The sequence below is a fragment of the Manacus candei genome, unplaced genomic scaffold (assembly GCF_025592945.1).
Source record: "Manacus candei isolate 608988 ecotype Guabito, Panama unplaced genomic scaffold, ASM2559294v1 h1tg000026l, whole genome shotgun sequence".
NCBI lineage: Eukaryota > Metazoa > Chordata > Aves > Passeriformes > Pipridae > Manacus > Manacus candei.
Genome location: NW_026138074.1, coordinates 5571144 through 5598142, shown reverse-complemented (window position 1 = coordinate 5598142; position 26999 = coordinate 5571144). Strand labels below are relative to the sequence as shown.

The window sequence follows — 26999 nt, the reverse complement described above, 5'->3', positions numbered from 1 at the left end:
TTAAAGAGGGTGAGGGAGAGGAAAATGCTCTCGGAGAGTTTTATGAGACTTTACACCATCAACTGAGATGGCATGGTGAAAATATGCATTTAGGGAGTTTTTAAAACTCAATTTACATAAAATCACATTTTTTTTATGTCTGTTACAGGCCAATTAAATTCTTTATGCAAACATTTCCAAATTCAAGCAGAGTTGATCTGGGACAGTCAGAGCATGATTACATATATTCCCCTGAGGCCTTAGGCCATTTTCTGAAACACCCAGATCTGTATCTCTAGTGCTGTAGCCGAGACAAAAGCGAACCACCTCAGTTCCAACAAACACCTTCAAATTATCCCCATGTGCATCAGTTCGCCCTTCCATCAATACTCAGCCATTTAACTCAGAGAGGAAGGGAGACTGTGAGCCAAAAATGAGTCTCAAGACAACTGCTGGCTATGCAATGGCTGGATTTATACTGGCAGAAAGCTCAAGACTTATTCAGATTGAAAGTCTAATGGTTCTTACAATCTCTGACTGGGCTATACACATCAGTGTGGTCCTGCTCCTGAATCATAGGTGCAATTTTTTGTTCGTGGAGAAGGCAAAATCTCTGGTAAAAACTGCTTTGGGGAGGGCTGGGGAAGAACTTAATCTGTGTCACATACACAGCATTTGAGATCAAGTATTGTACATCCAGCCCATTTGGGGGTAAGTGCAAAACAAGAAGCAGCTGACAAGTTGCTCCAGCCAGCTTCAACATCTGCAAGCTGAGTGCCCAGCTAGTCTGTGTGAAGGTTTCCTACTATTACCCTGACTTCAACCTCCCCTGCTCCCTGCTTTAGTTCATCTGGGGATTACGTCCTTCTTTCCGATTCCAGTTCCGCAGAGGGGGAAACCGGCTGCAGCAGCATCGTTAAGATCAGGGATACGGATGCCAGCAGGAGCTCTGGAAAGTCCCCGTGCCCCAAATGATATGACTGGGTCTTCTTTCAACTGGGAGGGAGACGGAGCCCTCCGAGCTGGCCGTTTCCTCTCGACCTTGAGCCTTGTCCCCAGCCCCGGTGCAGCTCCGGGGCCCGGCAGCGCGGGCGGGTGGCTGTGGCCGGTCCCCGCCTCAGCGGGAGGCAGGCGCAGGGATCCGGGCTGCACGTTGGGGCTGGCCCCGGCGCGCTTGTGGTGGGAGAGCCAGACCTGAGAGGGGCTGGCCTCTAGCAGATGATTGACATCAAACTGGGTGAGGTTTCATGTTAAATGAAAAAAAAAAAAAAAAAGAAAAAAGAAAAAGGGCGAGCGCAGGGGAGGGGGTGACTGTGGGAAGGGGGAGAAGGAACTACTGTAAGAGTAAGAAAGTCCTGCCCAGCTGTTTGCGAAGTTTAAGATTTCCTGTTTCCCCTGCAGCGCCGAAGTGAAGTTTTCAGTGAGTCACCCGCGGTCCCGAGCAGCGGAGCCGCGCAGCCCCGCTCCCCGCCGGCCCCGCCACCGCCGCCGCGGCCTCCTCGCCGCCCCCGCGCCCCGCCCGCGGCTCGCCGGCCGTGCCGATCCGGCTCCGCGATGACTCCCCGGCTGCCGAGGAGCCTGCGGCGGCTGCTGCTGCGCCTTTCCCTCTGGGTCCTCATGGGCAGTTCGGTCCCCGCTGTGCTCCGGGGTAAGTGCACGCCGGGCCGGGCTGCCTTTGACAGCTGCTGGGGCCGGAGGCAGCAGCGGAGCGGGGCGGGAGGGGGGCAGGAGGCGAGGGACAAGCGACAGGAGTCCGCCGCGGGAGGCGGGGGACACGGTTGCTAAGTTTTGAGGCTGGAAGCATTTCGGGAGGGGTGAGCGTGTTTGTTGATGGCCCTGAGGGAAAGTAAGCGGGGAAGAAAGGACTCGGAATCTCGGGGTTTCGCGGCCAAAGCTGAGGTCCGTCCATGGAGGGAAGAGGGGGGAGAAAAGAGCGGATTTGGCAGGAAATCAGCAGGGTCTGTTCGGGCCGGAGAAGCCCGGAGAGGGCATCTCGGGAGCTGCCTGCTGTCGCCGGGGGAACGACCGCCCGGCCCTGCCTGCAGCTGCTGCGGCAGCTCCCGCACCTGGTGCCGGCCCGCACCGTGTGCCCGCAGGCGGCGGGACGGCGGGACCCGCGGCCCGCGCCTCCTGAGCCCTTCGGAGCAGCTCTCCCTGCACGGCCACGGGGACGGGGCTGGAAGGTGCCTCGGGTGGGCATGGCTTGAGCCGCTGCGTGCCGGCTCTCCGAGCCGAGGGCCTGTGCGTGGCCAGAGAGCCCGCTCCTCGTGGATCCGCAGTTGGTTACCAAAAGCTTGGTTTTCGTGTGAGTTTCTGCCAACAGCGGAGCTTAGCCCGTCACTGTGAGCAGTTGGACTGAGTAGCAGTCATTCCTGTAGCACTGACTGCGCATGTTGACTCACTCTTAATGACACTTTACATTCCTTACTCTGCTTTTACCAAGGCATCCTTAGATAGGTTTTTGAGGCTGTGGCTTGCAGTATTCTTCATATCGTAATTTATAATGTACTAAGAGCTTAAAATTCTGCTGTAAAAACAAGATCCCTGCCCTGAGGAGCTTTCCTTCTCTGTTCTACCAGTATTACCCTCATCTGTGAACTAACATCTGTAACAGCAAGGTTAGGCCCTAAATCATGTTGCAGCACAATGGTGAACCTAAAGAGAGAACAGCAGATTGCAGCAAAACTGCGTCTGAAACACCTTTGAAGAATTAAGTAGATTTCTGAGATATCTTGTGATATCACATCTAGTTTTAGTCTTCAGGTAAGATACGCAGACAACAGTGCTGCTACCAATTTTGCTCTGTGCCCTCTGATTCTCCCTTGTGGTCCATTCGTGGTCCATACTGATCTCAAAATTGTGGCTGAAACATAATAACATAAAACAGGTGACCCTTGTATAACTGCTGCCATTAGCTATGTACAGTTATGAATAACTTCATGCTTCATTGATAATCCTGTCAAAGTCAACAGGTTTTACATACCTGCAAAGTTATTCATGGAAGCTGAGACAAAGAATTGTCAACTTTATATTGTAACTGTGATAAGCATAAGCAGGTCTGGTTTAGTGTGACTTAGAAAATTTAACCAAATATTCAAAACTGCTAGCTGCAAATAGGGAACTGCTCTTGTAAGAGAGACAGATAGTTAACTAACTGTTGCTTCAAAAATACATAAGCAAGCTTGGAGGAACAGATAGGTAACTAACTGTTCCTTTTAGGCACGTAGACAAGTGTTAACAAGAAAGCCAGAAAATATGTCTTACACCTAGGTAAAATAAAATGCTATTGTAATGTGTGCTTAACCATTTAGTTTATCAGCTACTAACCACAAAAATGTATGAGTGTATGACATTTATGAAAAGAATTGCTATATAAGCCCACCAAAAATGTGAAAAAGCAGAGGTACATTTGTGGAGTTAACCCTGTGTCCTCTCCACCAATGTGTTAATAAAGATACTTTGGAGGACAATCTGTTTGTCAGTCAATTCCTTTGAATCAAAGCTTAGGGCAGAAGAAAAAAACAGTGTAAGAATAAGACACTATGGTGTCCCAGGGTCCAAAATTATATTTTTTTTTAATTTGAGGTGTGCAGCTTCAACTAGTGATTACTTTTATTTTACCCCAGACCCAAATTTTTACAGATTTCCATTGCAAAAAAACTTTAAATGAATATACTCCACTTTTGTTAATCTTGTGTTATTTATTATTGTACTTTTTTTTCCCCCCAGTCAACCAGTTACAGACAGTCTCAAACTACAGGTAGATTTTTAAAAGCGGACATAGCTTAAAAGGTTGTTCTTCTTTCTTGTCGTAGGTCCTGTGAGGGAAAAGTATGTAGACTGGCTACAATTCAGAATTTTTCATACTGATCTTCATTTGTACTGTACAAAACTGAGTAGACCTGTTGTCAAATAATCTATCCTATAGCTCCAAAAGTTGTTCTAATAATCACCAGAGGATTCTATTGTGATTATGACAGGCAGAGTTGGTCAGAAAACAACAGTTCTGTGGGACAGAAAGCATGAGGTTTGGTTGGTAGTCACTTGACATTGAAATGAAAACTGTAGCTGCCAAATGTTTTGGGGAAAACAAAATAAACAAACAAAAAAAAAGAGCTACTTACTTCGTAGTAGCTCAGCAGTTCAGTGAGGTTGAAAAAGGAGAGACATCAGTCTCAGAAGAGCTCAATTCCCAGGTAAGCCTACTGACCAGCTGACTTTTGTTAGATAGGTTAATAAAGCCCCAGCCAAAATTTCATTTTAATGTTCTTCACAGAAAAATATTAAACAGGAATGTCACATTCCCATAAAGACTCTGGACAAACCAACAAGTTCATGAACAGGCTTAATAGGAATAATCTGCTTTGAAAAAGATGCTCTCATGTCCTGTACTACAAACAAAAAGTTAAAGTTTTTTTCCATAGAGTAAAGGGACAAGGTGTGATTTTTTTGAATGACTGTGAATGGTATATTGAGCATTTAATCAATAAATGGCAGTGCGAAACAGCAGTTGCCCACATAAAAAATTGATGCTGCTGTGTTCAAGTGAATATCAATCTGTAATTTATATTTAGATTATCATAAGCAGAAATTTGTTTCTTGGAATCATCTGTGTAATAATTTTTCATCTCTGAACATCAGAAACTTAATTTTTCCATTCAGCCAAACTCTACTTGCCTTAGTGTCTCTTTAATTTTTTTTAAAGCTATATCATAATTAGTTAATTTTATAGTGTGAAAATCAAATTTGAAGTTTCAGTTATTTGCAAGAGGGAAGTAGGAGAAAAAACATCTTATAACATGATGGAACATGTTTATAACATGATTGAGTCTAAAATGCATTCCTGCTCCCCATTAAAACTGGCAATTTTTCAGGTATTTCAGGAGGTAAGTAGGAATAGATCAGAGATATTATTTCATTTTCTTCTATTTATGGGATATCCTTGCATTTTAAGGCTTTTATACCTAAGACTTTGAAAAACACTTTTATTTAATTGCTATTTTTAGGTCCTTGGCATTAACATGCTTCTATAATATTCAGGTGGTGAATCTCATATAGGAATGGTTTCTATTAAAAAATGATGAGCTGGATCTTAAGCTGTTGCAAATGAATATATTTCCATTAGCATTAGTAGAGTTACATAGAGTTATAACAGGTTTCCTGAAACAGTTTCAGAAGTAATTTCAGAAAAAGGGTAATGGGATAATTCAGATTTTTTCATATTTGTAATATTTTTTCACTTACATTTTGTGAACACTTACTATTAGATAACCTACATTTAGCCAAACAACATTGCTTCAAAGTTAAATGCTCCTTTCTGGGATGAATTGTTAGTTTCAAAGATACAGAGTCCTGTAATGGTCCCTGATAAAAGTTGTCACTGTGACGAGGTTAACTCAGAATTTAGGAGCAAATATGGTGTCAGGTTCTTACCAGAAGAAAAATTCCTGATGGTTTAGTTTGTGGGGTTTCTTTGTGGGCTTGCTTTTTTCAAAGGCTTTTAGGCAGGAGTTGCTCTTTTAAGGGGAAGGAAAAAAGCATAGTATTCCTGTAGCACCAGTTTTTGGAGTTTCCGATGCTTATATTTCCTCTGCAAGATATTTTTACGGTGATATTTCTTGCGTTTGTAGCATAGGAACTTTTTTGTCAATAACGTGTGTATGGGCTGTCTGTCATTCTCTGTCACTTCTTAGAAGAGCTGTGTCTTACTTTCGGTATAGCCAGAATGAGCAAAACCAACTAGTGGGGCCTAACCTGTTACTCTTGGATTTTGTGTAGCAGGGTGCACTTGTATCAGCTAGGTATGAAATATTGTCACAAGTGCAGCGACAGATTTTGATCTGAAAGTGATCCATGCAATCTCCACACTGGCATGGCCACAGTCGAGAGTTGGTGGTACAGTGAAAGGCAAGGCTACCAGCCACCTTTGTGTTCCTGGGATCAGCAGGAGGCAGGTGAGCTGTTACATTCCTGATCTGCCCATGGTTCCCACAGCCCTTCTGGCACCTGGTGAGCTGAGGAATGAAAGGATGTTGTGAGGCAGATGGGAGACCAGTAGTGCATCACCTCCTTTGCCACATAGGAGCCCTTTGACTTGGGGGAAATATCCAGGTAGGCACATCCCAGGGAGATTAGATAGTTTGTGTTGCCAGAGCATTGCAAACTCAGTAAAATTGCCTAAGAGATCAACCAGTCTGTGCAGATGTTGGAGAGTACAAGGGATTTCCACCATGAAGTAGTGGAGGGCCAGCCCTGATAAAAAAAAAAAGGTGGGCTGAGTCCTAGTCAAAGAGACTTAGTGCTGAGATTTTGTTTTACTTATTGGGTCTTTAGCCTTAAATCTTCTTGGTGTTAGAAGGGTTTCTGTTTCTTTTTTTTTTCTTCCTACAGGATAATGAGGACTGGTTTTTAAGCTCTTAAATCAAGAATAAAATAAAAGGTGATGACAAAATACTTGTGCTTTTTTATGAAATCTAATTCTGGAAGGTTAAAATAGACTAAAATGAATCATAAAGAGTATGCTTTGGTTTTGACAAACAAAGTCCTTTTGAAGTTTAACTTCACTGGCAGGTAGAAGTGATAAGCATCATATTAAGAAACAGTGGAGAAACTTCTTACTACAGGGGATTTTACAGCAAGGAGTGGGCACACACACTGGGACAGAGCACTGTAGTTAAGGCAAAAGCTACTGATCTGTATGCCACTGTAAGCAATGAGTCAATACTAAATATTTGCAGAATTGGGTTCTCAGTGACCCGTCTGAGTCTTCAACAGTTGTTTTTCATATTATGTCTTCATATGACATAATGACACAGCAGCAGCACTGGCATTGGTTGAGTACAACCATTTATATCACATGCCATCATTTGTGTGTGTCCATCAGCTTCTAGGGATTTAAGCAGAATTTAGATTGAAGCATGTATTAAGAGGTCTGCCCTGCAGTTCATACAGATTAATGTCCATTAGTTTGCATTGCTGCAAAGTTCAGCAACTGTTTTAGATTTTAAGAAACAGTAACATTGGCAGTGTCAGGGGAAATACTAGTTGTTGGTTCATCCATGTTTGTGTGTATTTTTTTAATATGCCATTTCCTTGCTCTTTCTCTTGCTGTGAATGCCATTGTAATTGTTACAGCTGGAACTACCTATCTTTTTTTCATATGAGTTTTTAAGCCTTTTCACCTCTGGGAAGATTGTCTGGGGAAGGAGGAGTTTTCCTTTGCTCAAACAACTGGTATTTAGAAAGAACTTCCTGCTGGCATTCATCCCTGAGTTAATCTGGTTAGAATTAGAGTTGGTTGAGAGTTTTTGACACTGTTTTTCATGGGAAAATGCTGATTTGTCAAAACTGAAACAATTTGTGGAAATGTACCAGTTTCCATTAAACTTTCATCAGGAAACCTTTTCTTTTTTTTTTCTTTTTCTTTTTTTTTTTCCTTCCATAGTCCACAGCGGAATTTCTGATATAGAAAGATAGACAGAAAAAAAGCAATAATCATTAATCAATAATTAGAGTAATCACTGGTCAATGGAAGAAAGGCAGGCTCAAGTGCGTGGTCTGACTCACAGAATTCACAGTTGAAACTGGAGCTCCCCCTACCCACTCTCCCCAGGATGTTGGAGGGCTTTCACTCTCCTGCTGTGCATGCATGCACAGACATCCCCACACCCACCACTTCAAATGATTTTGGTTTCACTCTGGTCGTGAATATGAAAATGTATGAAATGTTGAAGCACTTTGTAGGTTAGGAAAAACGTTTTCCTGACAGCGTTTTTAAAGCTGACCTGTAGCCATGTGTTCATTTTCTCCTTGTTGGGTGGGAATGGCAGTGCTCTGAATGATTGGTGTCTTCTAGTCTTTGTTTCATATCATAATAACAAGCTGTATTCAGAAATTTCTGTCATGCAAAGTAACCACAGTTTTGATTACTAACAGTCCTCACAGTCTGATTCCAGGATTCCAGTTCTCCACTCACCTAAAGTGGTATTTTTTCAAAAATTTGATTGAAATTAGTAGATTTCAGGAACAGATGGAAGAGTCTGCTTCCTCTAAAGCATCCTTCAGTTTACAACCCAGCAGGTACATCACTGCAATGACACCTGGGATTAACATTGTGCCTTTGAATGTGGCAATCTGAAACCAGAGGCATTAGAAAGCTGTCTTCTGTTTCCTACTATCCTCCGTTTGTACCCCACAGCCCACACCCTCAAACAAGCTGTTGCTCTTCTCTGAGGTTTTAAGGTAAAAAGGAAAGATTTATCAAGTAGACAAAGCCATAAGTTCAGCCAGTGATTTGAAAGTCACACCACATTTTTTATAGCTTGTTTATAGGGACCATTAATACAAGTTTTGAAAGATCACCTCTGCCCTCTGTGCAGCTGATCAGTTCCTCCAAAACATTGCCTGTGAGCTTCATTTAATGCAGGATTTAAGCTCGGTTAAAAAAAATGGTCTATGCAGGAGATTAGAAAACCTATGTTTTGTTCCCAAGGCTGTGGTGGCTCTGTCAGGGCTTTGAGACTTCCTTCTGTTAGAAAAGTGAATTTGAACAGTACACTCAGAGGGCAGCAGGAAGGTCTCACAGATTTACTCCTCAGAGCAACATTTTCCAAGTAAAGACCCAAGCGTGGTTCTTACGTGCCTGGGGCACTTTAACAGGTCTCTTTAAAACATAGCATTGTGCAAGTGGAACTCATGCAGGGCCGGACTGTCAGCTGGCATAAATCAGCTTACCCTGTTGAAGGCAAGGAACCTGCCCTGATTTATACCATCTGAGAATCTGGCCACAGAATAAATAATAGGCAACTGTATGTTATGAGGCTGTAATTCCCTCGAGAGGGCTTTTGTGGTATCAGTCTTGCAAGAGCCAGAGTGATCTGGTTCTCTTTCTTGGAGCAAAAGAGTAATTTGCCTGCAGTTTTTTTAAGTCCTCAGAACATTAGGAATAGGAGATTACAGACAATCAAGGAAAAAAAGATGATTCTAAACTTCTTGTAAGGTATCGTTAAGTATTTTTGCCCGGAAAGAGTCACAGGAAGAGAATTTTGGAGGATGCAGATGAATTGATTTGGGATAGGTAGTCCCCAAAAAAAAAATAAATATGTAAGGTTCTCACTGAGACCAGGCCTTTCCTTTAAAAACACTTCTATACATTTCCTAAGCTGTCAGCTGCCTCAAGTGAAGCTCTCTCATCACTGATAAGCTTCTAGTGCTGGTGTAGTTAATAAAGAAGAAAAGCGGAGAATGGGAAATGAGGACCAAGGGGCAAACACCTCCTCAGAACATAGACATGGTTTTTAATTTTAACATTTCACCCAGAAGAGGTGTAAGTGAGCTGGTATTCACTGTATTGACTTAGAAAGAAAAGGGGGTTCGGTTAGATTTGCCGAGTGTTGACCTGTAGTTCTCCTGGGTCTAAATATTTTAGATGTGAGATACAGGTCAGCCAGCTCCCTCTGTTTTTAATCCTGCTGTGGATTCTGCCGCCCAGAATGGAATTAAATTTATCATGGGTATACGTCACCTGTTGGCATGGTTAGATGGTGCCTGGGGCTTTTGGATGATAATGTGGCAATTTTGTAGATTTCATCTCAGTAACTAATATACGCACATCTTTAATGTTGCTGTACAAGAGGCTGAACTTTGAAGCAGACCACAGATGATTACTAATGGTTTATCACTTCTGGTTATTTTCAGGGAAGGAAGCAGAAGCACCTGTCTGGGATTCATGTGTGTCTCGAGATACAGATCTGGTCTGATCCCTGAGTCTAATTAGATACTAGATAGCACAGGTTCAGCAATAGTTTCAGAAAGGTCTTAGTGCTCAAAGGGAGACGAAATTTCTTACCATTGCGGCTGCTCCCCTGGTTTTAGTGTTACTTGGCTGTCCTGACCAACTTCCATAGCATTTGGGAACTCTGTGGCTGGAGCAAATCTGAAGTCATAGTTACATCAGGACTTAGCATACCTTCGAGTGCTGCAGATGGTAGTGTGTGTGAATAACTTCTGTCCATTAAAGTGCACACTTGGGGAAATAGGATAGATGGAATTACATCTTTTTCCCTTTCCAGTTTTTTTCTCCAACTGTACAGTCTCTTAAAATATTCCTCACTATGCTGTTAGTCCACTGTGCAAACTCAGGCTCCACTTTGGATGCTCCACTCTCAGCTCCATAGCTATCTTAAGCTTTCCTGTAACACGACTGGGTAGTGATTTCAGGGTGTCCCATTCTTCTTGAGTAACTTATAGAGAGAGTGCAGGAATGAAGAAGTAAATCTTTGCGTGTTTCACTAATGGAAAGAATTTAATGAGATTTTGAACAGCAGAGATTTGTCAATCTACAGTCAGGAACCAATGAAGATTTCAAGAGAAGAGCTGTCATTTGCAGGTGGTGGTTGATCTTTTATTTCCTTTGACTGGCTCTGCCTGAAAGCATGCAGCAATTACCCTTCTCATTTGTCTCTGGCATACAAGGAAATCTATGATTCTGCAGTGACTGTGCTGTGGCAATTGGCCAGCTGCCCTGCTGTGTCCCTTCTACCTCCCCACAGCTCCCATTACCGATTTTCATGGTTGCCTTGCCTTCTTTTCCTACAGTGGTTAGAGCTTTTGCCCTGAAAGTGGGAGACCCATGGTCATGTCACTCCTCAGCCTGAGAGTAGCTAAACCCCTTCAATGAAGGGCTCTGGAATGAAGGATCCTTGCTGGCTAAGACAAGACTTTAGAGGCAGCACTTTGCAGAGAAAAGGCTGACATGTGTGTGGGTGGTCCCCCAAAGCATGTCACAGGAGAAGAAAGCCTGTTCCCTGATGGATTCATTCATTATTCCAGCCCCTGCAGGGTGGCTGATATTCTCTCCAGGGAGTTCATAGCACAACAAAGAGAGACTTTACATACAGAATCTTTTTTTCCTTTCTAAACTGAAAACAACCGTTTCTCATCCCCATGAAAAGATCAGAGGGGACCATGTAATAGTCATGACTTCGTAAGCCTCTTTATTTAAGCTTTCACAAAGTAACTAGGTCAGTGATACATGCTTCTGGGCTATTGAATTTTCCTTCTTCCCCTCAGTCTATTCTTCCATTTCCTCACCCAGCTTTACCACAAAGGAATGCCTTAAGTCAAAAATCTGGGAAACTGATCCTTTTATTGCATTTGTAGTATTTTCATCTGGTATGTACAGTGCCAGACCATCAGGCTTTCAAAGCTATCATAGCTCAAGTTTGCACGTAAACAGGAATACTACATTCTCTGATTGTAACTAAAGCCATATCTGCTCTATCTTTGCTCTGGATGATAGATATAGGAAAACATTCAGCAGGAAGAGATTGATAAACTACTCTGGAAAAGAAAATACAACCAAAACGTGTTTCTTTATTTTCATTTTTCTTTCTCCATCAACTTCTTGCTCACACACTCCTTACTTCCCACATTTGATACCTTTACCTTGAGGTTTCTGCCTGGCTGAGGGCTTTGCTGTTCCCACTCTTCCCTGAAGCCACAGTGATATCATGAATATTAGTGCAAGAAGCCTAGGGCTTCTTGTATGTATATGTTCCCTGCCTTTAATGTGTATAAAGGAAAATAAAAATGTGATTCAAATTAAATCACCAATATTCCTGAATTGGGATTCAACATGAGAACTTGGGCATATCCCATTGAATTGTTTAAAAATATGCAATTTTTCAAAGTATCTGTATTAGACATGAAAGCTCCTCCTATACAGACTGGAGGTGATTAGAGGCTCCTTCTTTTGCATGGGAGGAGGAGACAAGATTTGTTGGTCACTTATAACTACAGCTTTTGCATCTTGGCCTATAGTTAAAGCAATGAGCTAGGAAATGAGAAGCCTCTTACTCTCTGGAGACACAAACAGTTTCATCCATTGTATTTTGGATGCCACCATTAAACTTCAGTACAGTTATTTATATTATTATTTTCACAATTTCAACTAGTACTGCTTAAGATGGCAAAAAATAATGCAATGATGTGTTAATTGCAGTTTCTATAGACAGTTATAAAACTTGTGGCTAATGAACAGAGATTGTTTTAATACTTGTCTATTGTGATTTGGAAATTGAGGTTCAAAGAGAGTCATAACCACTGTTCTTTCTCAAAAGAAATTCTGGATTAAAGCCCTCAATGCATCCAGAAATTCTCATCAGTCTCAAACACCCTGTCAAGTTCAATAAGACGTTAGCACTTTTTTTCTCCCCTATTTTTCTCAGGTTAAGAGGCTGTGTGCTATGAACTTGGTGAGGTGCAAGGAAGCTTTCATAACTTGACCGTTTAAGGCCTAACTCTTTCCTCAGTTGTCCACATATGTATTATTCATGGTTCAACGAATTCGTACATTTCCTAACTAGGATTTTTTGTTCTGGCGACTTGTAGTATGATTATCAGGCACATACCTACTGGTGGTTTGAAGTCAGAAATATGCTGGCCTTCTCATGGGTGAAGGTGGGTAACAAATGCTAGAAGCAAACCACTAATTATTTGAAATATCTTACCCTTGAAAGTTAATGACAAGGCACATTTACCACTATCATTACCACATTCCTAGAAATAGAAAACACTGACACCTGCTTTTCCAAGCTGTTGCTTAACATAAGTAGTTAGACTACCCATAGAATCACTACTTCTCCCTTCAAAAGGTGGGTTTTGATTTAAGTTTCCATTTTGTGCTTTTGAAACTGAGATGTAGTTCGCTTTTACCAGGGATCTATTGTCCTTAGCTCTGCAGATGGTAGGGAAGGAGGAGGTCCTGTTGTTTAGGGAACCATGCTGTCTTTTTAGCATTTTCAGATAGCAGTTTAATGTTAAGGACTGCCTGCCTTTTCAAAATGATGGACTGTTGTGGTTTTCAGCATATGAAGAACAAAAGAATTAGGAATAGTCACTACAGCTGCTATTCTGTGGCTGGGTACAGTTTTGGTCAGATATGCAGGCACTTTGCCATGCCTTAATAAGATACTACAAATAACAAACACCAGTAACTGGGAGTTTTTGCCTCAAGGAAAGGGTAAGGTAGTGCAACCTAGCTAAATCTGCTCTGCCAGTATGCTAAGCTGTGGGTAGGGGAGCTCACGTGGAAGTTTACGGCTGTTAGTTGACGAAAAACAACGTGTTAAGCTGTGCTAACTTGATACGTTAGACTCTCTGGGGGAGGATATTATGAAAGGTGAACAAGATCCTTTCCAACAAATGAAAGCTGTAGGTGAATGAAACCACTCCAGAAACAAAGTGTGCATTTTTAACAAATAGGATACTTTTGTTATTAGAGCCCTGCCAAGGGATGTGATGGACTTTCCAATGTGAATCTCTAAATCAAGACAGGGTTTTGCTTGTTAAACATATACCCAGGTAAGTTAGGGCTTTGCAAAACTAACTGAGTGGAATAGCTTCACTTGCAGAAGGCCAGACTGGGAATATCATCCATAGAGTCACAGAGGTCCTGTAACCTATGAGTATGTGATACAGCAGGTTACCACCACCAGGATGGTATCACTCACATCCCTCTCAGAATTAAGACTAACATCTCCAGAAATAACAAACAGTTAAGCTGCTCTGCTAACTAATGCTGTACAGAGATATTTCAAATATGCATGAGTTATAAAATTTTACATCCAAGGAATCAAAAAAATGTCTCTATTCCTACGGAACACTTTCCTCTGGTACATCCTAAGCTACTACTGTGATTGGAAAGCTTCTATTTTCTTTTATGAGAACACTTTTAGAAACATGCTGTGTTCTACATGAGTGCAGTATTTGTGAAAAATGCCGAAGTGACAGCTTTAGAGAATGAGCTGCCCATGTCACTGAACAGTTACACCAGAAACCATAACAAAACATGCAACTGGCTCTTGGTGTTTAAAGGGATGCTGAGTGGTTCAGCTGCTATGACCATGTTATGCACAGCCTCTGCAATGGCAGTTGTTGAAGTAGTATTTTCATGACATAATTACTAATCCACTTTGCATTTGATTAAAATGATCAAGGCATATTGTAGAAGGCTTTAGACATCCTGCAGACTACCACTGATTTCTACAGTTGAATAAGTGCCCTCCAGATGAAGGATGATGATGTGCTATGACCAAAATCCAGAAACATTCAATGACTCTAAACTGTTAAACATCAGCGAGTATAATTTGACATGGCAACACTCAGAAATCACAGATTAGCATCTGCTGAAGGTCTTATCCTATTAAATTTAACTAGTATATGTGACAGTAAACATCTTCTATCCTGCAGTAGCAGAATGAGGAACATTATGTTGTGCCAGAAATGAACTTCACCGTTTAAAAGTTTATGAAGTGTCATCATATTTTGCTTTTCATAGTTCTCAGTTGTTAGAAAAAAGAAATCGTTGAAGTAATTGGATGAAGTTTGAGATATTTGGATGAAAATCAAGAGGCAGTGGTAGGTTCTGAGCTGCTGCTTGATATCCTTGCTCTTCTGTTTCGGTCTTATCTCTTCCCAGCTTTCTTTTCAGTAGAAGGAATTGTTTTGTAGACACTTAAATTAGTTTTTCTAAACAAGCTTTTAAGTATATATGCTGTCTTGAAGTCCTGGTGAAATATTATGGTCTTAAGAATGACTAAAGATACAGCTTGAGAACTGAAATAGGGGATTTACAGTAATAACGACTGTATCTAAAGCATCATGGCTGGGCTTCACGAATGAAGATTTGGGAAAGGTCTCTACCCACGTTTACGTTATGAGGGGAAAACCCTAGAAAACCAATTCCATGTGTACATTTCAAATTTACAATTTTATTTTGCCTCATCATAAACAAAGTATAAGAGCCTGCAGTCTCTCACACATCTTCAGGCAGGTAGACTAAACATTTTAGACTGGCAAGTCCCTTCCTGCTGAGCAGCACCTGATGTGGGAATGTCCTCACCTTAGATTGTAATGCCAGCCTTGCTGGGGGCTGGCTGCTGCAAGCAGTGAGTAATGCATTTTTGTATGGAGTGAGAACTGTTATATTCCTACATGCAAGTTTTTTAGTGTCCAGGTTAATTTTTTAATGTGGGGGCTTACCTGCTGGACCATGCACACAGATAGAAGCAATTGTCTTTAAAATACTCAGTTTTATAGTATAATTAATTGATTGTTTGCATGTGATTTAGAAATAATGGCAAAGATAAGGACCTTTCAGTGAACTATCAAGAGACAGATTTAGGGGTAAAACAACTACTTATTTCAGAATGGGCAGGTTTCACCCATGGCTTTTATTTCACCTTAAGTCCAGTAAAATTTCAGCCTCAAGTAGAAATGAAGCAACCGATTATTTGTTCCCTTATTTTAGCAGCATGGTATTGCCAGCTAGTGATTCACAGTCTCAAAGGTAACTGGAGGGAGTAATTTGCAAATGCTTTAAAAGGAACAGCTAATACCCGTGGGGATATGTTAGCAAATTTGGCAGATAAAGGAGATGTTGCTTTGTTGGGAGAGATACTTCTTTACCAAGAAATCTGATAACTCACTAGCAGCAAGCCACAGCAGTAGGATTTCTGCAACAGAAGTCAGCAAAAGAAAGCTTTCCTGAGGTTGAATATCATTAGAAGTGTGTGTTTTTATGCATACGCCCTTTTCTCAATACTCAGTGTACAAGTCCCATTAATAGTTGTGGAAGTTAGATACATCTATGAAGATAACATATCCCCAGGGTATTAAATTCTCTTATTCTACTTCTTTGCATGTAACTTGCAGAGACAAATATAACCATCCAAGGTACTGAATTTGAGAAGGATGTGTATTTTTCCTTAAATCTATTCAAAGTGATTCTGCTCCTAAGGGATTACATTCGAGTCACACTTTCCTCTGGTTTACTATTTTAGCTGAGCTGATGGATTATGAAAGAGTAATTTCTTTTTAATACTGTTTTCCTGAATCTGTCATTCAAAACTTGCTGTGTGGGGACAGAATGGTTCATAAACATTATTTTCTTGGAGGAAAATGGCTTCTCACAGTAAAAAGGAGCTCTGAACAGAGCTTCCACGTAAACATGTTTGCCCATCAGTGACTGACAGAGGAGCCTCTGTATATGTTAAGGATGTGGACTTGTTAAATGAGACTTTTTACCTTGAAACAGTATTTCAAATAGACTAGGAAGGGTGGATTATATTCAGGTCTAGAGAAAGAAATTGCATGGAATTCTGTTTTACCAGAATCTCTAGATTATTTTGTAAACTAGTACCATAGTTGGAATATCCTCTGGTCAGAGGATATACTTTAACTTAAATCCAGATCTCTCAAATATTCCTCAAGTTTTGACATCTTCAAAAAGCTAAACAAATTTAGACCTTTTATGCTCCTTACATTAGTAAGTTGTCTTTTTATATTAAACTTAAACCAAAATCTCCAAATCTTAAATTGTGACTAAACATTTTGCATGCATAACATCCTTGTTTTTGTTTTGTTTCCTTATTTGTTTGTTTATAGCTGGGAGGGACAGATAGTGGCAGTGAATGCACTTTAAAAAATCCTGCCAGTATCCTCCTTTTATCTGGAAAAACAAATATTTATAAATCCCTCTGAATCATGTAACTGTGTAACGATTGCGAGTTTGAAAGCACAGTTGTCTGGTTAATCCATTTAAATGCTTATTTTGATTGGGCAGCTGTGAGTCTTTGTGTGCACACAGCTTCTCCCCGTCCTTACTGGTGTGTTATAAAATGCCACGGAAATTCTGTTTTGGTTCAGTAGCACCGGTGTACACACATACAGTTTTTTGTTGTACGGGATAGAGACTCTTGCCATGCAGACCTCATCCTTGCTTATGGTGGCCTTAAGAGCTGAGGCTGAAGCCAGTTTGCTCAGTCACTTCCAGTCCTGGCTGTGTAGGTTGCTGAAATCATGCTGAAAGAATGTGGGTTCTGGTTTGAGGCACAAAGCACACCCTAACTCATGACTTGAACATGCTCCAGCAGTTGACACAAAAGGTATACTTGTGAAGGGCCAATACAGAGGTTCAATATGAAGTTGTGCATGGAAAAAGAGTGGGGAACCTCAGTTCAAATTCCTCTGTCTAGGTAAAATTAAAACACTGAACAGCAGTCCTGGAATTTATATGCTCCAAACCATGCCATTGTACCTAAAATCTTATTATGTCTTACTTATACCGTTTGTGCCCCTTATACTTCATAATTATGAAGTATTTCTTACTTGTGAATGTGACACTCGAACCGATATTTGAACAGATGCAGCCCATTCCAATTACTGTGTTATATTTTAAGACTGCTTTTGATTTATTTTTGCCTTGTGTGTTTGTTTTTTTTTTAATTCCAAGTCTATTATTTAGGTTTGGCTCTGTTTGACTAAAGTTTTGTTCTTTGGTCCACAGGATTTTGTTTCCAGTTTTCAGAAAAAAAATTGCAGACTCAGACTCTTTGAAAACAGAGATACAAGTTGCAGTTCAGCAAAAGTTTCAGAGCAAAAGACGAAATTTTTGTGTGGTTTTGCAGAGCATTTCCTGAGAGTAGTGGTAGTGTCAGGTAAATGTTAGTCAGATTTTTTCCCCAATGCAGAATTGAGGTGACTGGTTGAATTTTATTTTTTGTGTTCACAGTACAGAACTGCAGCAAAATCAGATGTTTCGCATCAGACAGAGGTGCTTCACAGTACTCCCTGTCCATTCTATGTCTTTCCTCTTGAAAAAATTCTATTCTAAAAAAAAATTATATTCTAAAATTTTCCTCTTGAAAAAATTATATTCTAAAAACAAGACTCTTTCTGACTCTTTCAGCATCCTGTGAAGAGGAGGCATCTCCTCGGTCTCTGTACAGCTGAAGAAACAGCCACAGAGAGTAGTACCTGTCCTCTCAGATGCCTCAAGTGTCTATGACTTGAAACACCAGAAGTCCTTTTTCTATACTTTGAAGTCAAAATAACCTACAATCTAGTTTCAAAGTGGATTTAAACAGCTATGAGGCCTGAGGGGCTTCTGCAAATATTTCTGGGGAGAAACATCGATCCTTGGAGTGCTGCCCAAAGTATAACCCATGCGGATGAGTCCTAAGCAAGTCCCATCTGCCCTTGCAGTGATGATGCCTGGCAGAACAGACTAACTACTGAGTCCCTGTTTCCTCTCCTGGAAGGGCTGTGACATCTCCTGTCTCAGGGCAAGTAGCATTTGAAACTAGACTGTAGGATTGGAGATAGCAGCAAACAACAGGTTCCCCCATGTCCCTGGTGCGCTGGGCAGCGCGATCTTGCCCCAGAAGTAACTGCAGCCATGGATCCACAGAGACTTTTCTGTGCCTTCAGCAGTGCTACTGCTGCTGAAATATGCAGTTTTTCATTACCCTAGCTGTGGGTTGCCGCTCCTCATACCACATTCTTCATTGTGTTTGTGTTGTCAGATAGACGTCTAGACTGGAGAACTCTTCTGGGTCAAGTTGGCCTTTGGAGGGGGAGGGAGGTGTGGTAAGGTGCAGTCTGATTCCTCTGTGAGGGAAGAGAAAGAGCAATGAGGGATGTGAACAAATAATGAGCAGGGGAGCATGACTGCTGTTTTTTGCAAACTGGAACTGTTTGTGCAAATATTTCTCTACGGCCTCATCAGACAGAAGGAGAAAAGGGAAGATCTTTTGTGTTCACGCTGCTTAAGGAACAAATTAGTGATTTTTCTTAAAATGGTCTGAAGACTTCTCCATGAGGCAGACAATTGTTGTTCTCAAAATATATGTTTCCTTGCATCAAAAAGGAACAACTTTAAAAATAAGATGTCAGAAAAGGTGTGTGAGTGTGAGGGGGGCTCTGCCATGGCATCCACAAAGGAGGGATCTACTGAGGGCTCTAGAAAGCTACATGTGGCAGGAACCTTTCAAAAGGGAGGATGGGTATGATCTTCTGACTTCCAAACCTGCGAGAAAAGTGTATGTTGGTAGTTTTAAGGGGATATTTGTAAAGCAAATAAAAATTAAAATTAAAAGCATAAAATGGCAAATACAAGAGTGATACTTTTTCTGATTCACCAAGTAACCTAGCTGTATCAAAGGGAACCTGGGGGAGTCAGGCATAACTTTAAATTTCCTGTTTTGTGTGATTTGTCACAGTCTTAATGTCTATGCTTCATTTTCACTACTTTAAAAAGCAAGCAAAAGTCTGCCCCTAGACTAACATATTTCATAACCTTTCCTGGAGGTTTCTCTGAGACCAGAGAGGGTTTGCTGGTGTTTGCCAGTCTCCTCAGTGAACAAACAGTATTAATAAGCATCTACTGGTCTGTAATAACTCTTTGTAATGCACAGCAGCTGCTTTTAGATATTATTTACACCGTTTTGTCTATGTTTTAGTTACCATAGTCTGCTCTTTTGAATACAATGAAGGATATGCATTTGGCAAGAGTTTAACTGTAGCAAGGGTTAACTTTAGTAGGAGTTAACTGTATTTTCAGGAGAAAGATTTGGCTTTTTGCCACCTGAGTTGCTGCATGCTGCCAGTGTAGAGAACAGTCTTCAAATAATTTCCATTTTGCATTTGGAAGCAATGATTTTTTTCTGTCTCTCCAGCCTTCCTTATTATTGTTGAAAACACTGCAGGTAGATAGTCAAGTAATATGAAAGCTTTTTTTCACATACAGAATTCAGACCTCTTCAGCTTATAGTTGATTTAAAAGTAATTGAGTAAACCACTACAAATTTGTGTGCTGTAATTCTCAACTTTGAGACTGACTAGACTTGTTCCTAATGCAACCTCTATCAAGGTAAATCAGCTTTAAAAGGATTTGAAGGATCCACATGCAAAACTTTAAAACCTTCACCCCTTTAATTTAATGCATTAAACTCGTGTGTGTTTACCAGGCCAGCACTTAGTTACTTGAAGCTATTTGGAAAGTTAAGCAGGGTGAGACTGTATACTAAATATGAGTAAAGCCCTATAAGAGTGTCATTTGTGAGTGTTTGGCCAAGCATGTTACTATTTTTGATTTCTGTGTGTCTTTGGTTGTGCAGTGGTCTGTGGGAGCTGAGGGCCAGGCTCCATCTGCACAGCGTGCTGTGGTGTTGCAGATGATGAGCCAGCACAACAGCCGACTGTGTAAGGGAAAAATGGGAACTGTACCCATGTGCCCACCTACTCTGTCCATCACAACTGCAATTCCCCATGGGAAGGACGGGAGGGTTTGGCAATACAATGTAGCAGAAAGCTTCTAACACTTTTGAAATAAGCCTTTTTGCCTCTACCATAGATCCTAATCTGTTCTGCCGCCCAGAGGTTTAGCAGAAGATGCCCTGAGACTTCAAAACTTCTCTGCTTTCCTCCCACCTGTAGCCTCTCCACTAAGAGTGCACCTAAAAAGGCAGACAAGATTGCATTTGCATTAAGCAGATATCACAAGACAGACATTTAGGACTGCTAGTAAGTAAGAAAGGAATGCCTTTGGATAAGCACCACTGATACGTTAAGAATATGATTAATTTTTTTATGACCTTTTGAATTTTTGAGTTTGACATTGAGCACATTCAGTAGTCTTGCAGATAAACTGAAGTGCCAGGATGTATCTCTATGGAATAGTTAACAACTAATAGAAATAGCTTAACCATAATGTTATTAGAAAATGTTCTAAAGCTCTGTCCCACCTGTACCGGGTGGACTTCTGAATTTCCCTGTTGGAAACTGGGAATTTAATAAATAGACCCTTGAAAATGGGGTCAAATGACTCTTTAAGGTGGATGTTCCTTATTACTCTTGTAGTAAGAGAGATAAAGAGAAGAAATATAAATTAAGCTGTTGGAGGGAATATGTGCCTCCATCAGGACAAATGATTCACCTTCCCCATCGCTATTACGAAGAATGAAGAGCCCTGTCATATTTTGAAATAGGTTGTTGGTGGTGTGACTGTCGAGGGAGCAGGAGTGAAGCATGTTACTATAAACAGACTTTCTTAACTGGCTGAAGGAAGAGGCACAATGGGCTCAGAAACTCCATTCAAACTGCTTAGAAGATGCAATTGCATGGGTTTGTATTGTTGAGGTTCTGTAGCAGCGAGTGGAGACACATTTATGTTTTTCTGAGTCAGAATTGTTCCTACTTATGTATGTTTTAAATGTTGGGAGGTTTTTAACAGAGATTCATTTGTCATGAAAAAGTGCCACAGAAATAATTGTATAATGCTTGAATCACTGCTGTCTCTTCTCAGACCCTGTAAGTTGGTAAATTAATGTTTGTATAAAGCTGAAGTGTTTATGCTCTTTCAGCTCTGTTTCGATTGAAGTAATGGCAACTTTCATTGAGCAGATGAGAATACAAAAGGAGATGAAGATGCAAGATATGCTTTTTATTGTACAGGTCAGAATTAGTTATGCAAATGTCGGTTCTGAACCATGAATCATGCTTATTCCAACAAAGTAGGAAAGCTAGTTTTGCTTATCTTGAGAATCAGAGGAGCATTGATGTACTCAATATTCACTGTATATCTGAAGACACAGGAGGGGTTAAACAGTAAACACAACTTCCAGTAAATTCCCAATTTAATGTATTATGCAGGAAAAAAAACGCTAGACCCTGTGGTCATAGTTGAATAAATTGATCTTCATGTTATATCACTTACAATTCTGCAGTGCTGTGTGCTGTTTTCCAGCTGTATTAGGGAGGCTGCGGGTTAAAGTCAGGGAAGATGAAATGTCCATTTAAGAGCCCTATGGGAAGCCATCATTTAGATTTTTTTCAGCCTCTTTGCCCAGAGACAGTATTCTTTTGTTCCGCCTACCATGGAGTGCTAAACAGTGGCCAGAAAATGTGGAAGAGAGCTGCAAGTTAAAAATCCACAGGTAAAAATCCATCTCATTATTTGAGGTATCACAATAATGTTATTTTTATTCCCTGTTTTCAGAATGTGGTCATGCTTCTATTGTAAGTACTGAACTGGAGTCTCCTCTGAGCTGGACTACTGTCAGTCAGGAGTCATGGCAGCGAGCTCTGTTCTTAGGCGTGTTTGAGGCAGATCACTGCTGTGCCCTGTACCAGAGAGAAGAGCCCAGCCCATGATTAAAACTGCTAATGATAGCTCATTTTGGAAACAGCAGATAAAAATAGTGTTATTTCAATTATTTAAATACAAAAATTATTTTTATCTTCAAGATATCCAGCTTAGTATGCTGTTCCCTCTCTGTTTTCTCTGAACGTGTCCCTCCCCCCAGCTCCTGCCAAATTTGATTCTGTTTCTGTGTCAGTGCCTGCAGCAATCCCTAAAGCAAAGTTTTGCCAGTTCCACTTGCTGTTAAAAGTCAGGCACTTCCACTGCAGGTTAAATGAAGTTTTCCAACTCCTGCTCCTTTTCCTTTTGTCTTCTCCCTCTGCACATAGCTTCCCCTGTACCTTATCTGCTGGTAGGTGGGAAGTGGTGGTTTGCCAAATTCGGTGCAGTCCCTCAGTGTCTTCCTGCTGTGAACCAGTTTTTTTGCTTTGGCCTTCCTTCAGCTAGGGGTGGCCAAACTGCTGCTGGCTGAGTCTAGCTGGTCAGAAATGGGTTACCTAGTCTACCCTCTTCTTTCCTAGCAGACTTCTCAGTCATGGCTGAAAAGTATGTCATAGCTCGCACAAACATGAAAAAAGCCTGTGGGCCCTGCTGAATCATTCTTTTTGCTCAACTTATTGGGGCTGCTTTGTGATAGGATGGGTTTCAGGGCTGTACGTGCATCTCGTTGCATTCACAGTTGTACTCTTGTCATTTGATAGGTGTTACTTGCATTTTTTTCATATGATGGGCAAAAGCCATTATGTGACAGGGAGAAGCAATGACATGCGTCTCCTCCAAGTACTTTGCAAAGAAATGTGTTTACAAAAAGGAAATTATTTTGGCTTTTATCAGCCCCGATGTGGTCTGATCATGCACGAAAGCAACACAAAGGTCCCGCTTTGCAAACAAAAGTTCAACTGGTACACTTAAAGGCACATCTGTAAGTACTGGCTAAGGCAACTGTTGTGCTCCCTGGTCATCACTGATCTGTAACTAAAATCGAGGCTGAAAGATTCTGTAAAACAATCTGTAGGAATGTGGTTTTCTGGAGTACTGCCACTGAGATAATTAAATATCTGGTGGGTTAAACATTCATGGAACCTGTTTTCCTCTGATGTATTTTAGTTGTACGTAAAAGATAGCTCTTTGGCTTTACAGAGGCTGTTTCAGCACTGTTGATAATCATTGCTGTTAATCTTAATAGAAACAGTCACAAAATCATGAAAGTCCTGTATCCATGGTAATCCTGCTGGGGTAACTCATAGTTGAGACAAGGGACTGCAGCCCAAAGCTGTGTCAAAGACAGTATGAACTACATGAGCTCATACTCACATAGCAAGTATGGGAGTATGTACCAGTGACACTACATTTCAACTCAGATGGCATTAAACTTAGAACTTGCAGCTGTAACTGAAAAATTGAAAACACATATTTCATTGGGTTACCCCAAAGGTGTTATGATGGGAGTTACTAGGTGATCTGCAGTGTTGCCAGCTCCTGTGATTGTATGATGAGTAATACAATAGCTGACATATTTCTTGAAGATCAACCTCGTGGATTCCAGTGATTTATTTTTCTTTTTATCTTTTCATTTTTTTAGTTAGACAGTAATTCCAACCCTTCTGTTTATGGCCAAAGTTTTAAAACATGTCTCAAAAAACACTCTTAGAGTACAGCCAGCAACAGCAAGTAAAGGAGAACCCAGCAGTTGTTTTTTGATTGCTTGGGGGTTTTTTGTTGTTTTTTCCCCTTCCTTTATTTCCATAATCTGTCTGGCTAGTCTTGTGATTTTGTAGCTCATAATTTTTTTTATCTTCAGGATTGATCATGGTTCCGTCTTTTTTTCCGTGTATTACAGCACTGAACATAATCAGTATAATTAAGAATAGCCATCAGGATATATCCAGGTCTTAAAAGCAAAGCTTGGATCATACATTTTCCTTGACTCCTTCACTCCTGCAATTAATTCATCAATATTTTTAAGGCAAAGAATGTGCTTTTGAACCATCACCTCTCCACTTTGGTGTGTCTCCATCACTGTCAGAGTTCATTGAGGTTGTAGATCGTGTACTGGGGAGGGTAGTCAAAATGTAAATCATGCTGTGCTTAGTACTGCTCCTGGCAAAACCTGATGTCTTTCTGTTGAATGAGGAGGTAATACAGTTTGGATTTTCTTCATAGCTGCTACTTGCTTTTCAGTCACTGAGATTATGATGTCATGGAGCTGTGGTCTTTGGGAGAAAAAGGGCAATCTGCTTCAAGACTCTCTGACAAAGACATTGTCCTCCTTGCAGATTTCCATGATGTAGTGAAGTCTTAAATTCAAGTCTCTTCCATCAGGTGGAATTATTTCACGACTGCTGAGTTAGCTGAGTTCCCATCCCAATATCTCTCTCAGCAATTTTCTTTTAATTTTTTTAAGAGATGGGATCTGTCTGCTCAGCAATATTATTTTATAAGTATACATGTGCCAGAGGCACTGGATGAGAGAATAGAAGTGGGGTGACAGCATTTTACAAGATAGGAGTAAGAGACATTGGCTTCTGTTTCTGAAATGAGTCCTAAGACAGAAAAAGTTTTCCAGTATAGATATTCCAAAAAAAACAGTATCTGGGTTTGGGCTTTATTTAAATGTAGTTAGCTTGTGAGAATTCTGTAATGATACTAAAATATAATAGGAAAGTAAACTATTACCTTAAGCCTCAATGAAAGTTGCATATCTAAAAAACAAGAGGCAAAGCAAACAACTTCAAGACAGTCAATAGACTTTGGGTGAGGTGTACTGTTATAATGTCCTGAGAAATCATAAATAAAGATGTGAACTATAGAGCAGAATTGTCCTGCAGAATTGTCCTGGCTCCACCACAGTCCATGGAGTAGATATTTCTTATGTGTCCATTCTAGTGTCTCTTCCATAATATCAAGCCCACATGTTGGCTTGCATGTTCCATGCATTTTAACCATGGTGACTGATCTATGCAGAACTGGTTGGCTGAAAACCTCATAGCCAAGAAACTGCAGTCTTTATTTGGTGCCCTCTCCATGGACAAAGAAGCAAGGAAAGCTAGAATTAAGCTTCCTGTAGATGTCAAAATAAGAAAACTAACATTAGAGAGTAGATGGCAAATTCAAATTTTTGGAGACAAACACACATTGTAGGATGGCTTCCTTCGCATGTGCAAATCTGTGATTTCTCTGTTGACTTTTCCGTTATATCCACTATTTTTTTAATGCAAAATCAGAGGTTGCTACTGTCCGTGGTGTTTGACTTTGGTTGTCTTAACAGGAGAAAATCTTGAGGAGTTTGCTCATGGGGTATGAAATGAGCAGCAGGATAGTCAAATATTTTGAGAAATGAACATTTAAGTGACTACAAGAAGAAGAGCAGCCCTGCTGGTAGTGAGCCACTCCTTGCTTGTGGGCCCCTGGAGGAATGAGTAAATACACTTTCCTAGGGAGGAACCCTACCAACTTGTCATTCTCCAGGCAGGATTTTGTTGATTAGAGATAGGGGTGAGTTCATGTGACTTGGAAGGAGACCAAGTTTTCAGGATTTCTAAATCCTCAGTCTAGTACCAGACTGTGATCCGAGGAGTGATACTGAGGTTCACATCTGACTCCAAATTTCTTCTCAGGCCCTTTGCAGTGTTTGGTTTCAGCATCAGATAGAAAAAGTCAAACTCAACTTTAGTTTAGAACTAGATGGGTTATCACAGTGAGTATGGCCAAGCTGTAGTAATGAAAAGCACACCAACACCTGTTAGAGCATTATGTTAATATTAGGAAAGGTAAACTGCAGTCTCACTTTAAATCAAATGTTGAAGCATGGAATAAAGTTTGTACACTTGGGCAGTTTATCCATTACCTTGAACTGCCCAGAGGCATGAATAGAGAGGCACTGAACTGTCAGCCTCTGTTACAAGAATTCTGGGGAGAAAATATGGGTGTAGCCAGTTCTGGAAGTCCCAGAACCCCATTAACTTTTGCCAGTAATTTAACCTGATCAGAAATTACTTGGCCGTAAGTGCCCAGATTTTGCTACTGTTGCTAGTGATTAAATTAAGGCCTATCACACTAACTTAGAAACTTAAGGTTTGTGAGGTTTGTGACCTCACAGTAGATTGCTGATTTCCAGGGGGCTTTTTTTTTTTCCTCCTTGGAAGAGGTCCAAACATCTTTTCATCCATTTGTTCCAGTGGGTGAGTCTTGGCAGAACCTGGCATAGCCAAGAACAGCATAGTGGCAAGCCCTGCCTCTCAACCAATACAATGTGCTTGAACCAATTCACCTAAGGACCCACCTTCATGTGGCTTTTGGCTCCAGTGCTGCAGGCACTAGAGAGAACTGAGTCATGGTTATGGCAGAGGCATCCATCACGACACAGCTGCCCAGTGAAGTACAGAACCATGTGAACTCAGAGCTGAAAGCAGTGTAGATGCAGCAAAAGTCTTTGCAGTTTGAGCAGCAGATGTCTTTCCCCTATGCCAGTAGTGAGATACTTGGCATCCTACCACAGGTTTTCTGTGTAAATTTGGGTGAGTCACTTCATCTCTCCCTCAATTTTGGTCTGTATTATTCATCCAGGCTTTTAGGACCATAGATTTGTTTCTTTCTGGGCAGAGGGATAGTCCTTCACTATCAGGTTGTTTCAATCATTACTGTAGCCTAGATAAATTTGATACAGCTATTAGTTTCTCTTCAGCTTGTGCTGAATAACAGGTACCATCCGGAAGAGATGAACAATTTGCCATTATGATGATTATGTTAACACATATTTCATAGAGTGCTAGATTCAAGACCTTTTGAGATCCTACCCCGCCTACTTCAGTGAGGCTTTGTTCCTCTGCGTGGCTTCTGAGAGTTGTTGCAACACATATAATTAAGAACAAGAAATGTTTACCTGGGGCTTAAAATTCTGCGAGACCATAATATAGTACCAGCATTCTCCACCCATTTAAGTGCTCCCAGTGTCGTGAATGGAGTGACACACCTCCCTTGTAAGAGGTAGCAATGTTTATTGACATAAACCAGAGTTTTAACAACATTTGATAGTAAA

At 40.9% G+C, this 26999-nt stretch overlaps 1 protein-coding gene across 3 annotated transcripts in view; it reads left to right on the top strand.

Moving 5' to 3' along the window:
- Window positions 1-1140: 1140 nt before the first annotated feature.
- TGFBR2 (transforming growth factor beta receptor 2) overlaps window positions 1141-26999 on the top strand; it is a 59770-nt gene continuing 33911 nt past the window's right edge. Inside the window, exons 1-2 of one of the 3 annotated variants that reach the window (XM_051789010.1) lie at window positions 1141-1216; window positions 1381-1627. In XM_051789010.1, the coding sequence (XP_051644970.1) occupies window positions 1534-1627 (94 nt within the window). In that variant the 5' untranslated portion in view covers window positions 1141-1216; window positions 1381-1533. Of the gene's footprint in view, window positions 1217-1267; window positions 1628-25717; window positions 26479-26999 lie in introns of those variants that run through there. The other 2 variants (XM_051789009.1, XM_051789011.1) reach the window with 2 other exon arrangements.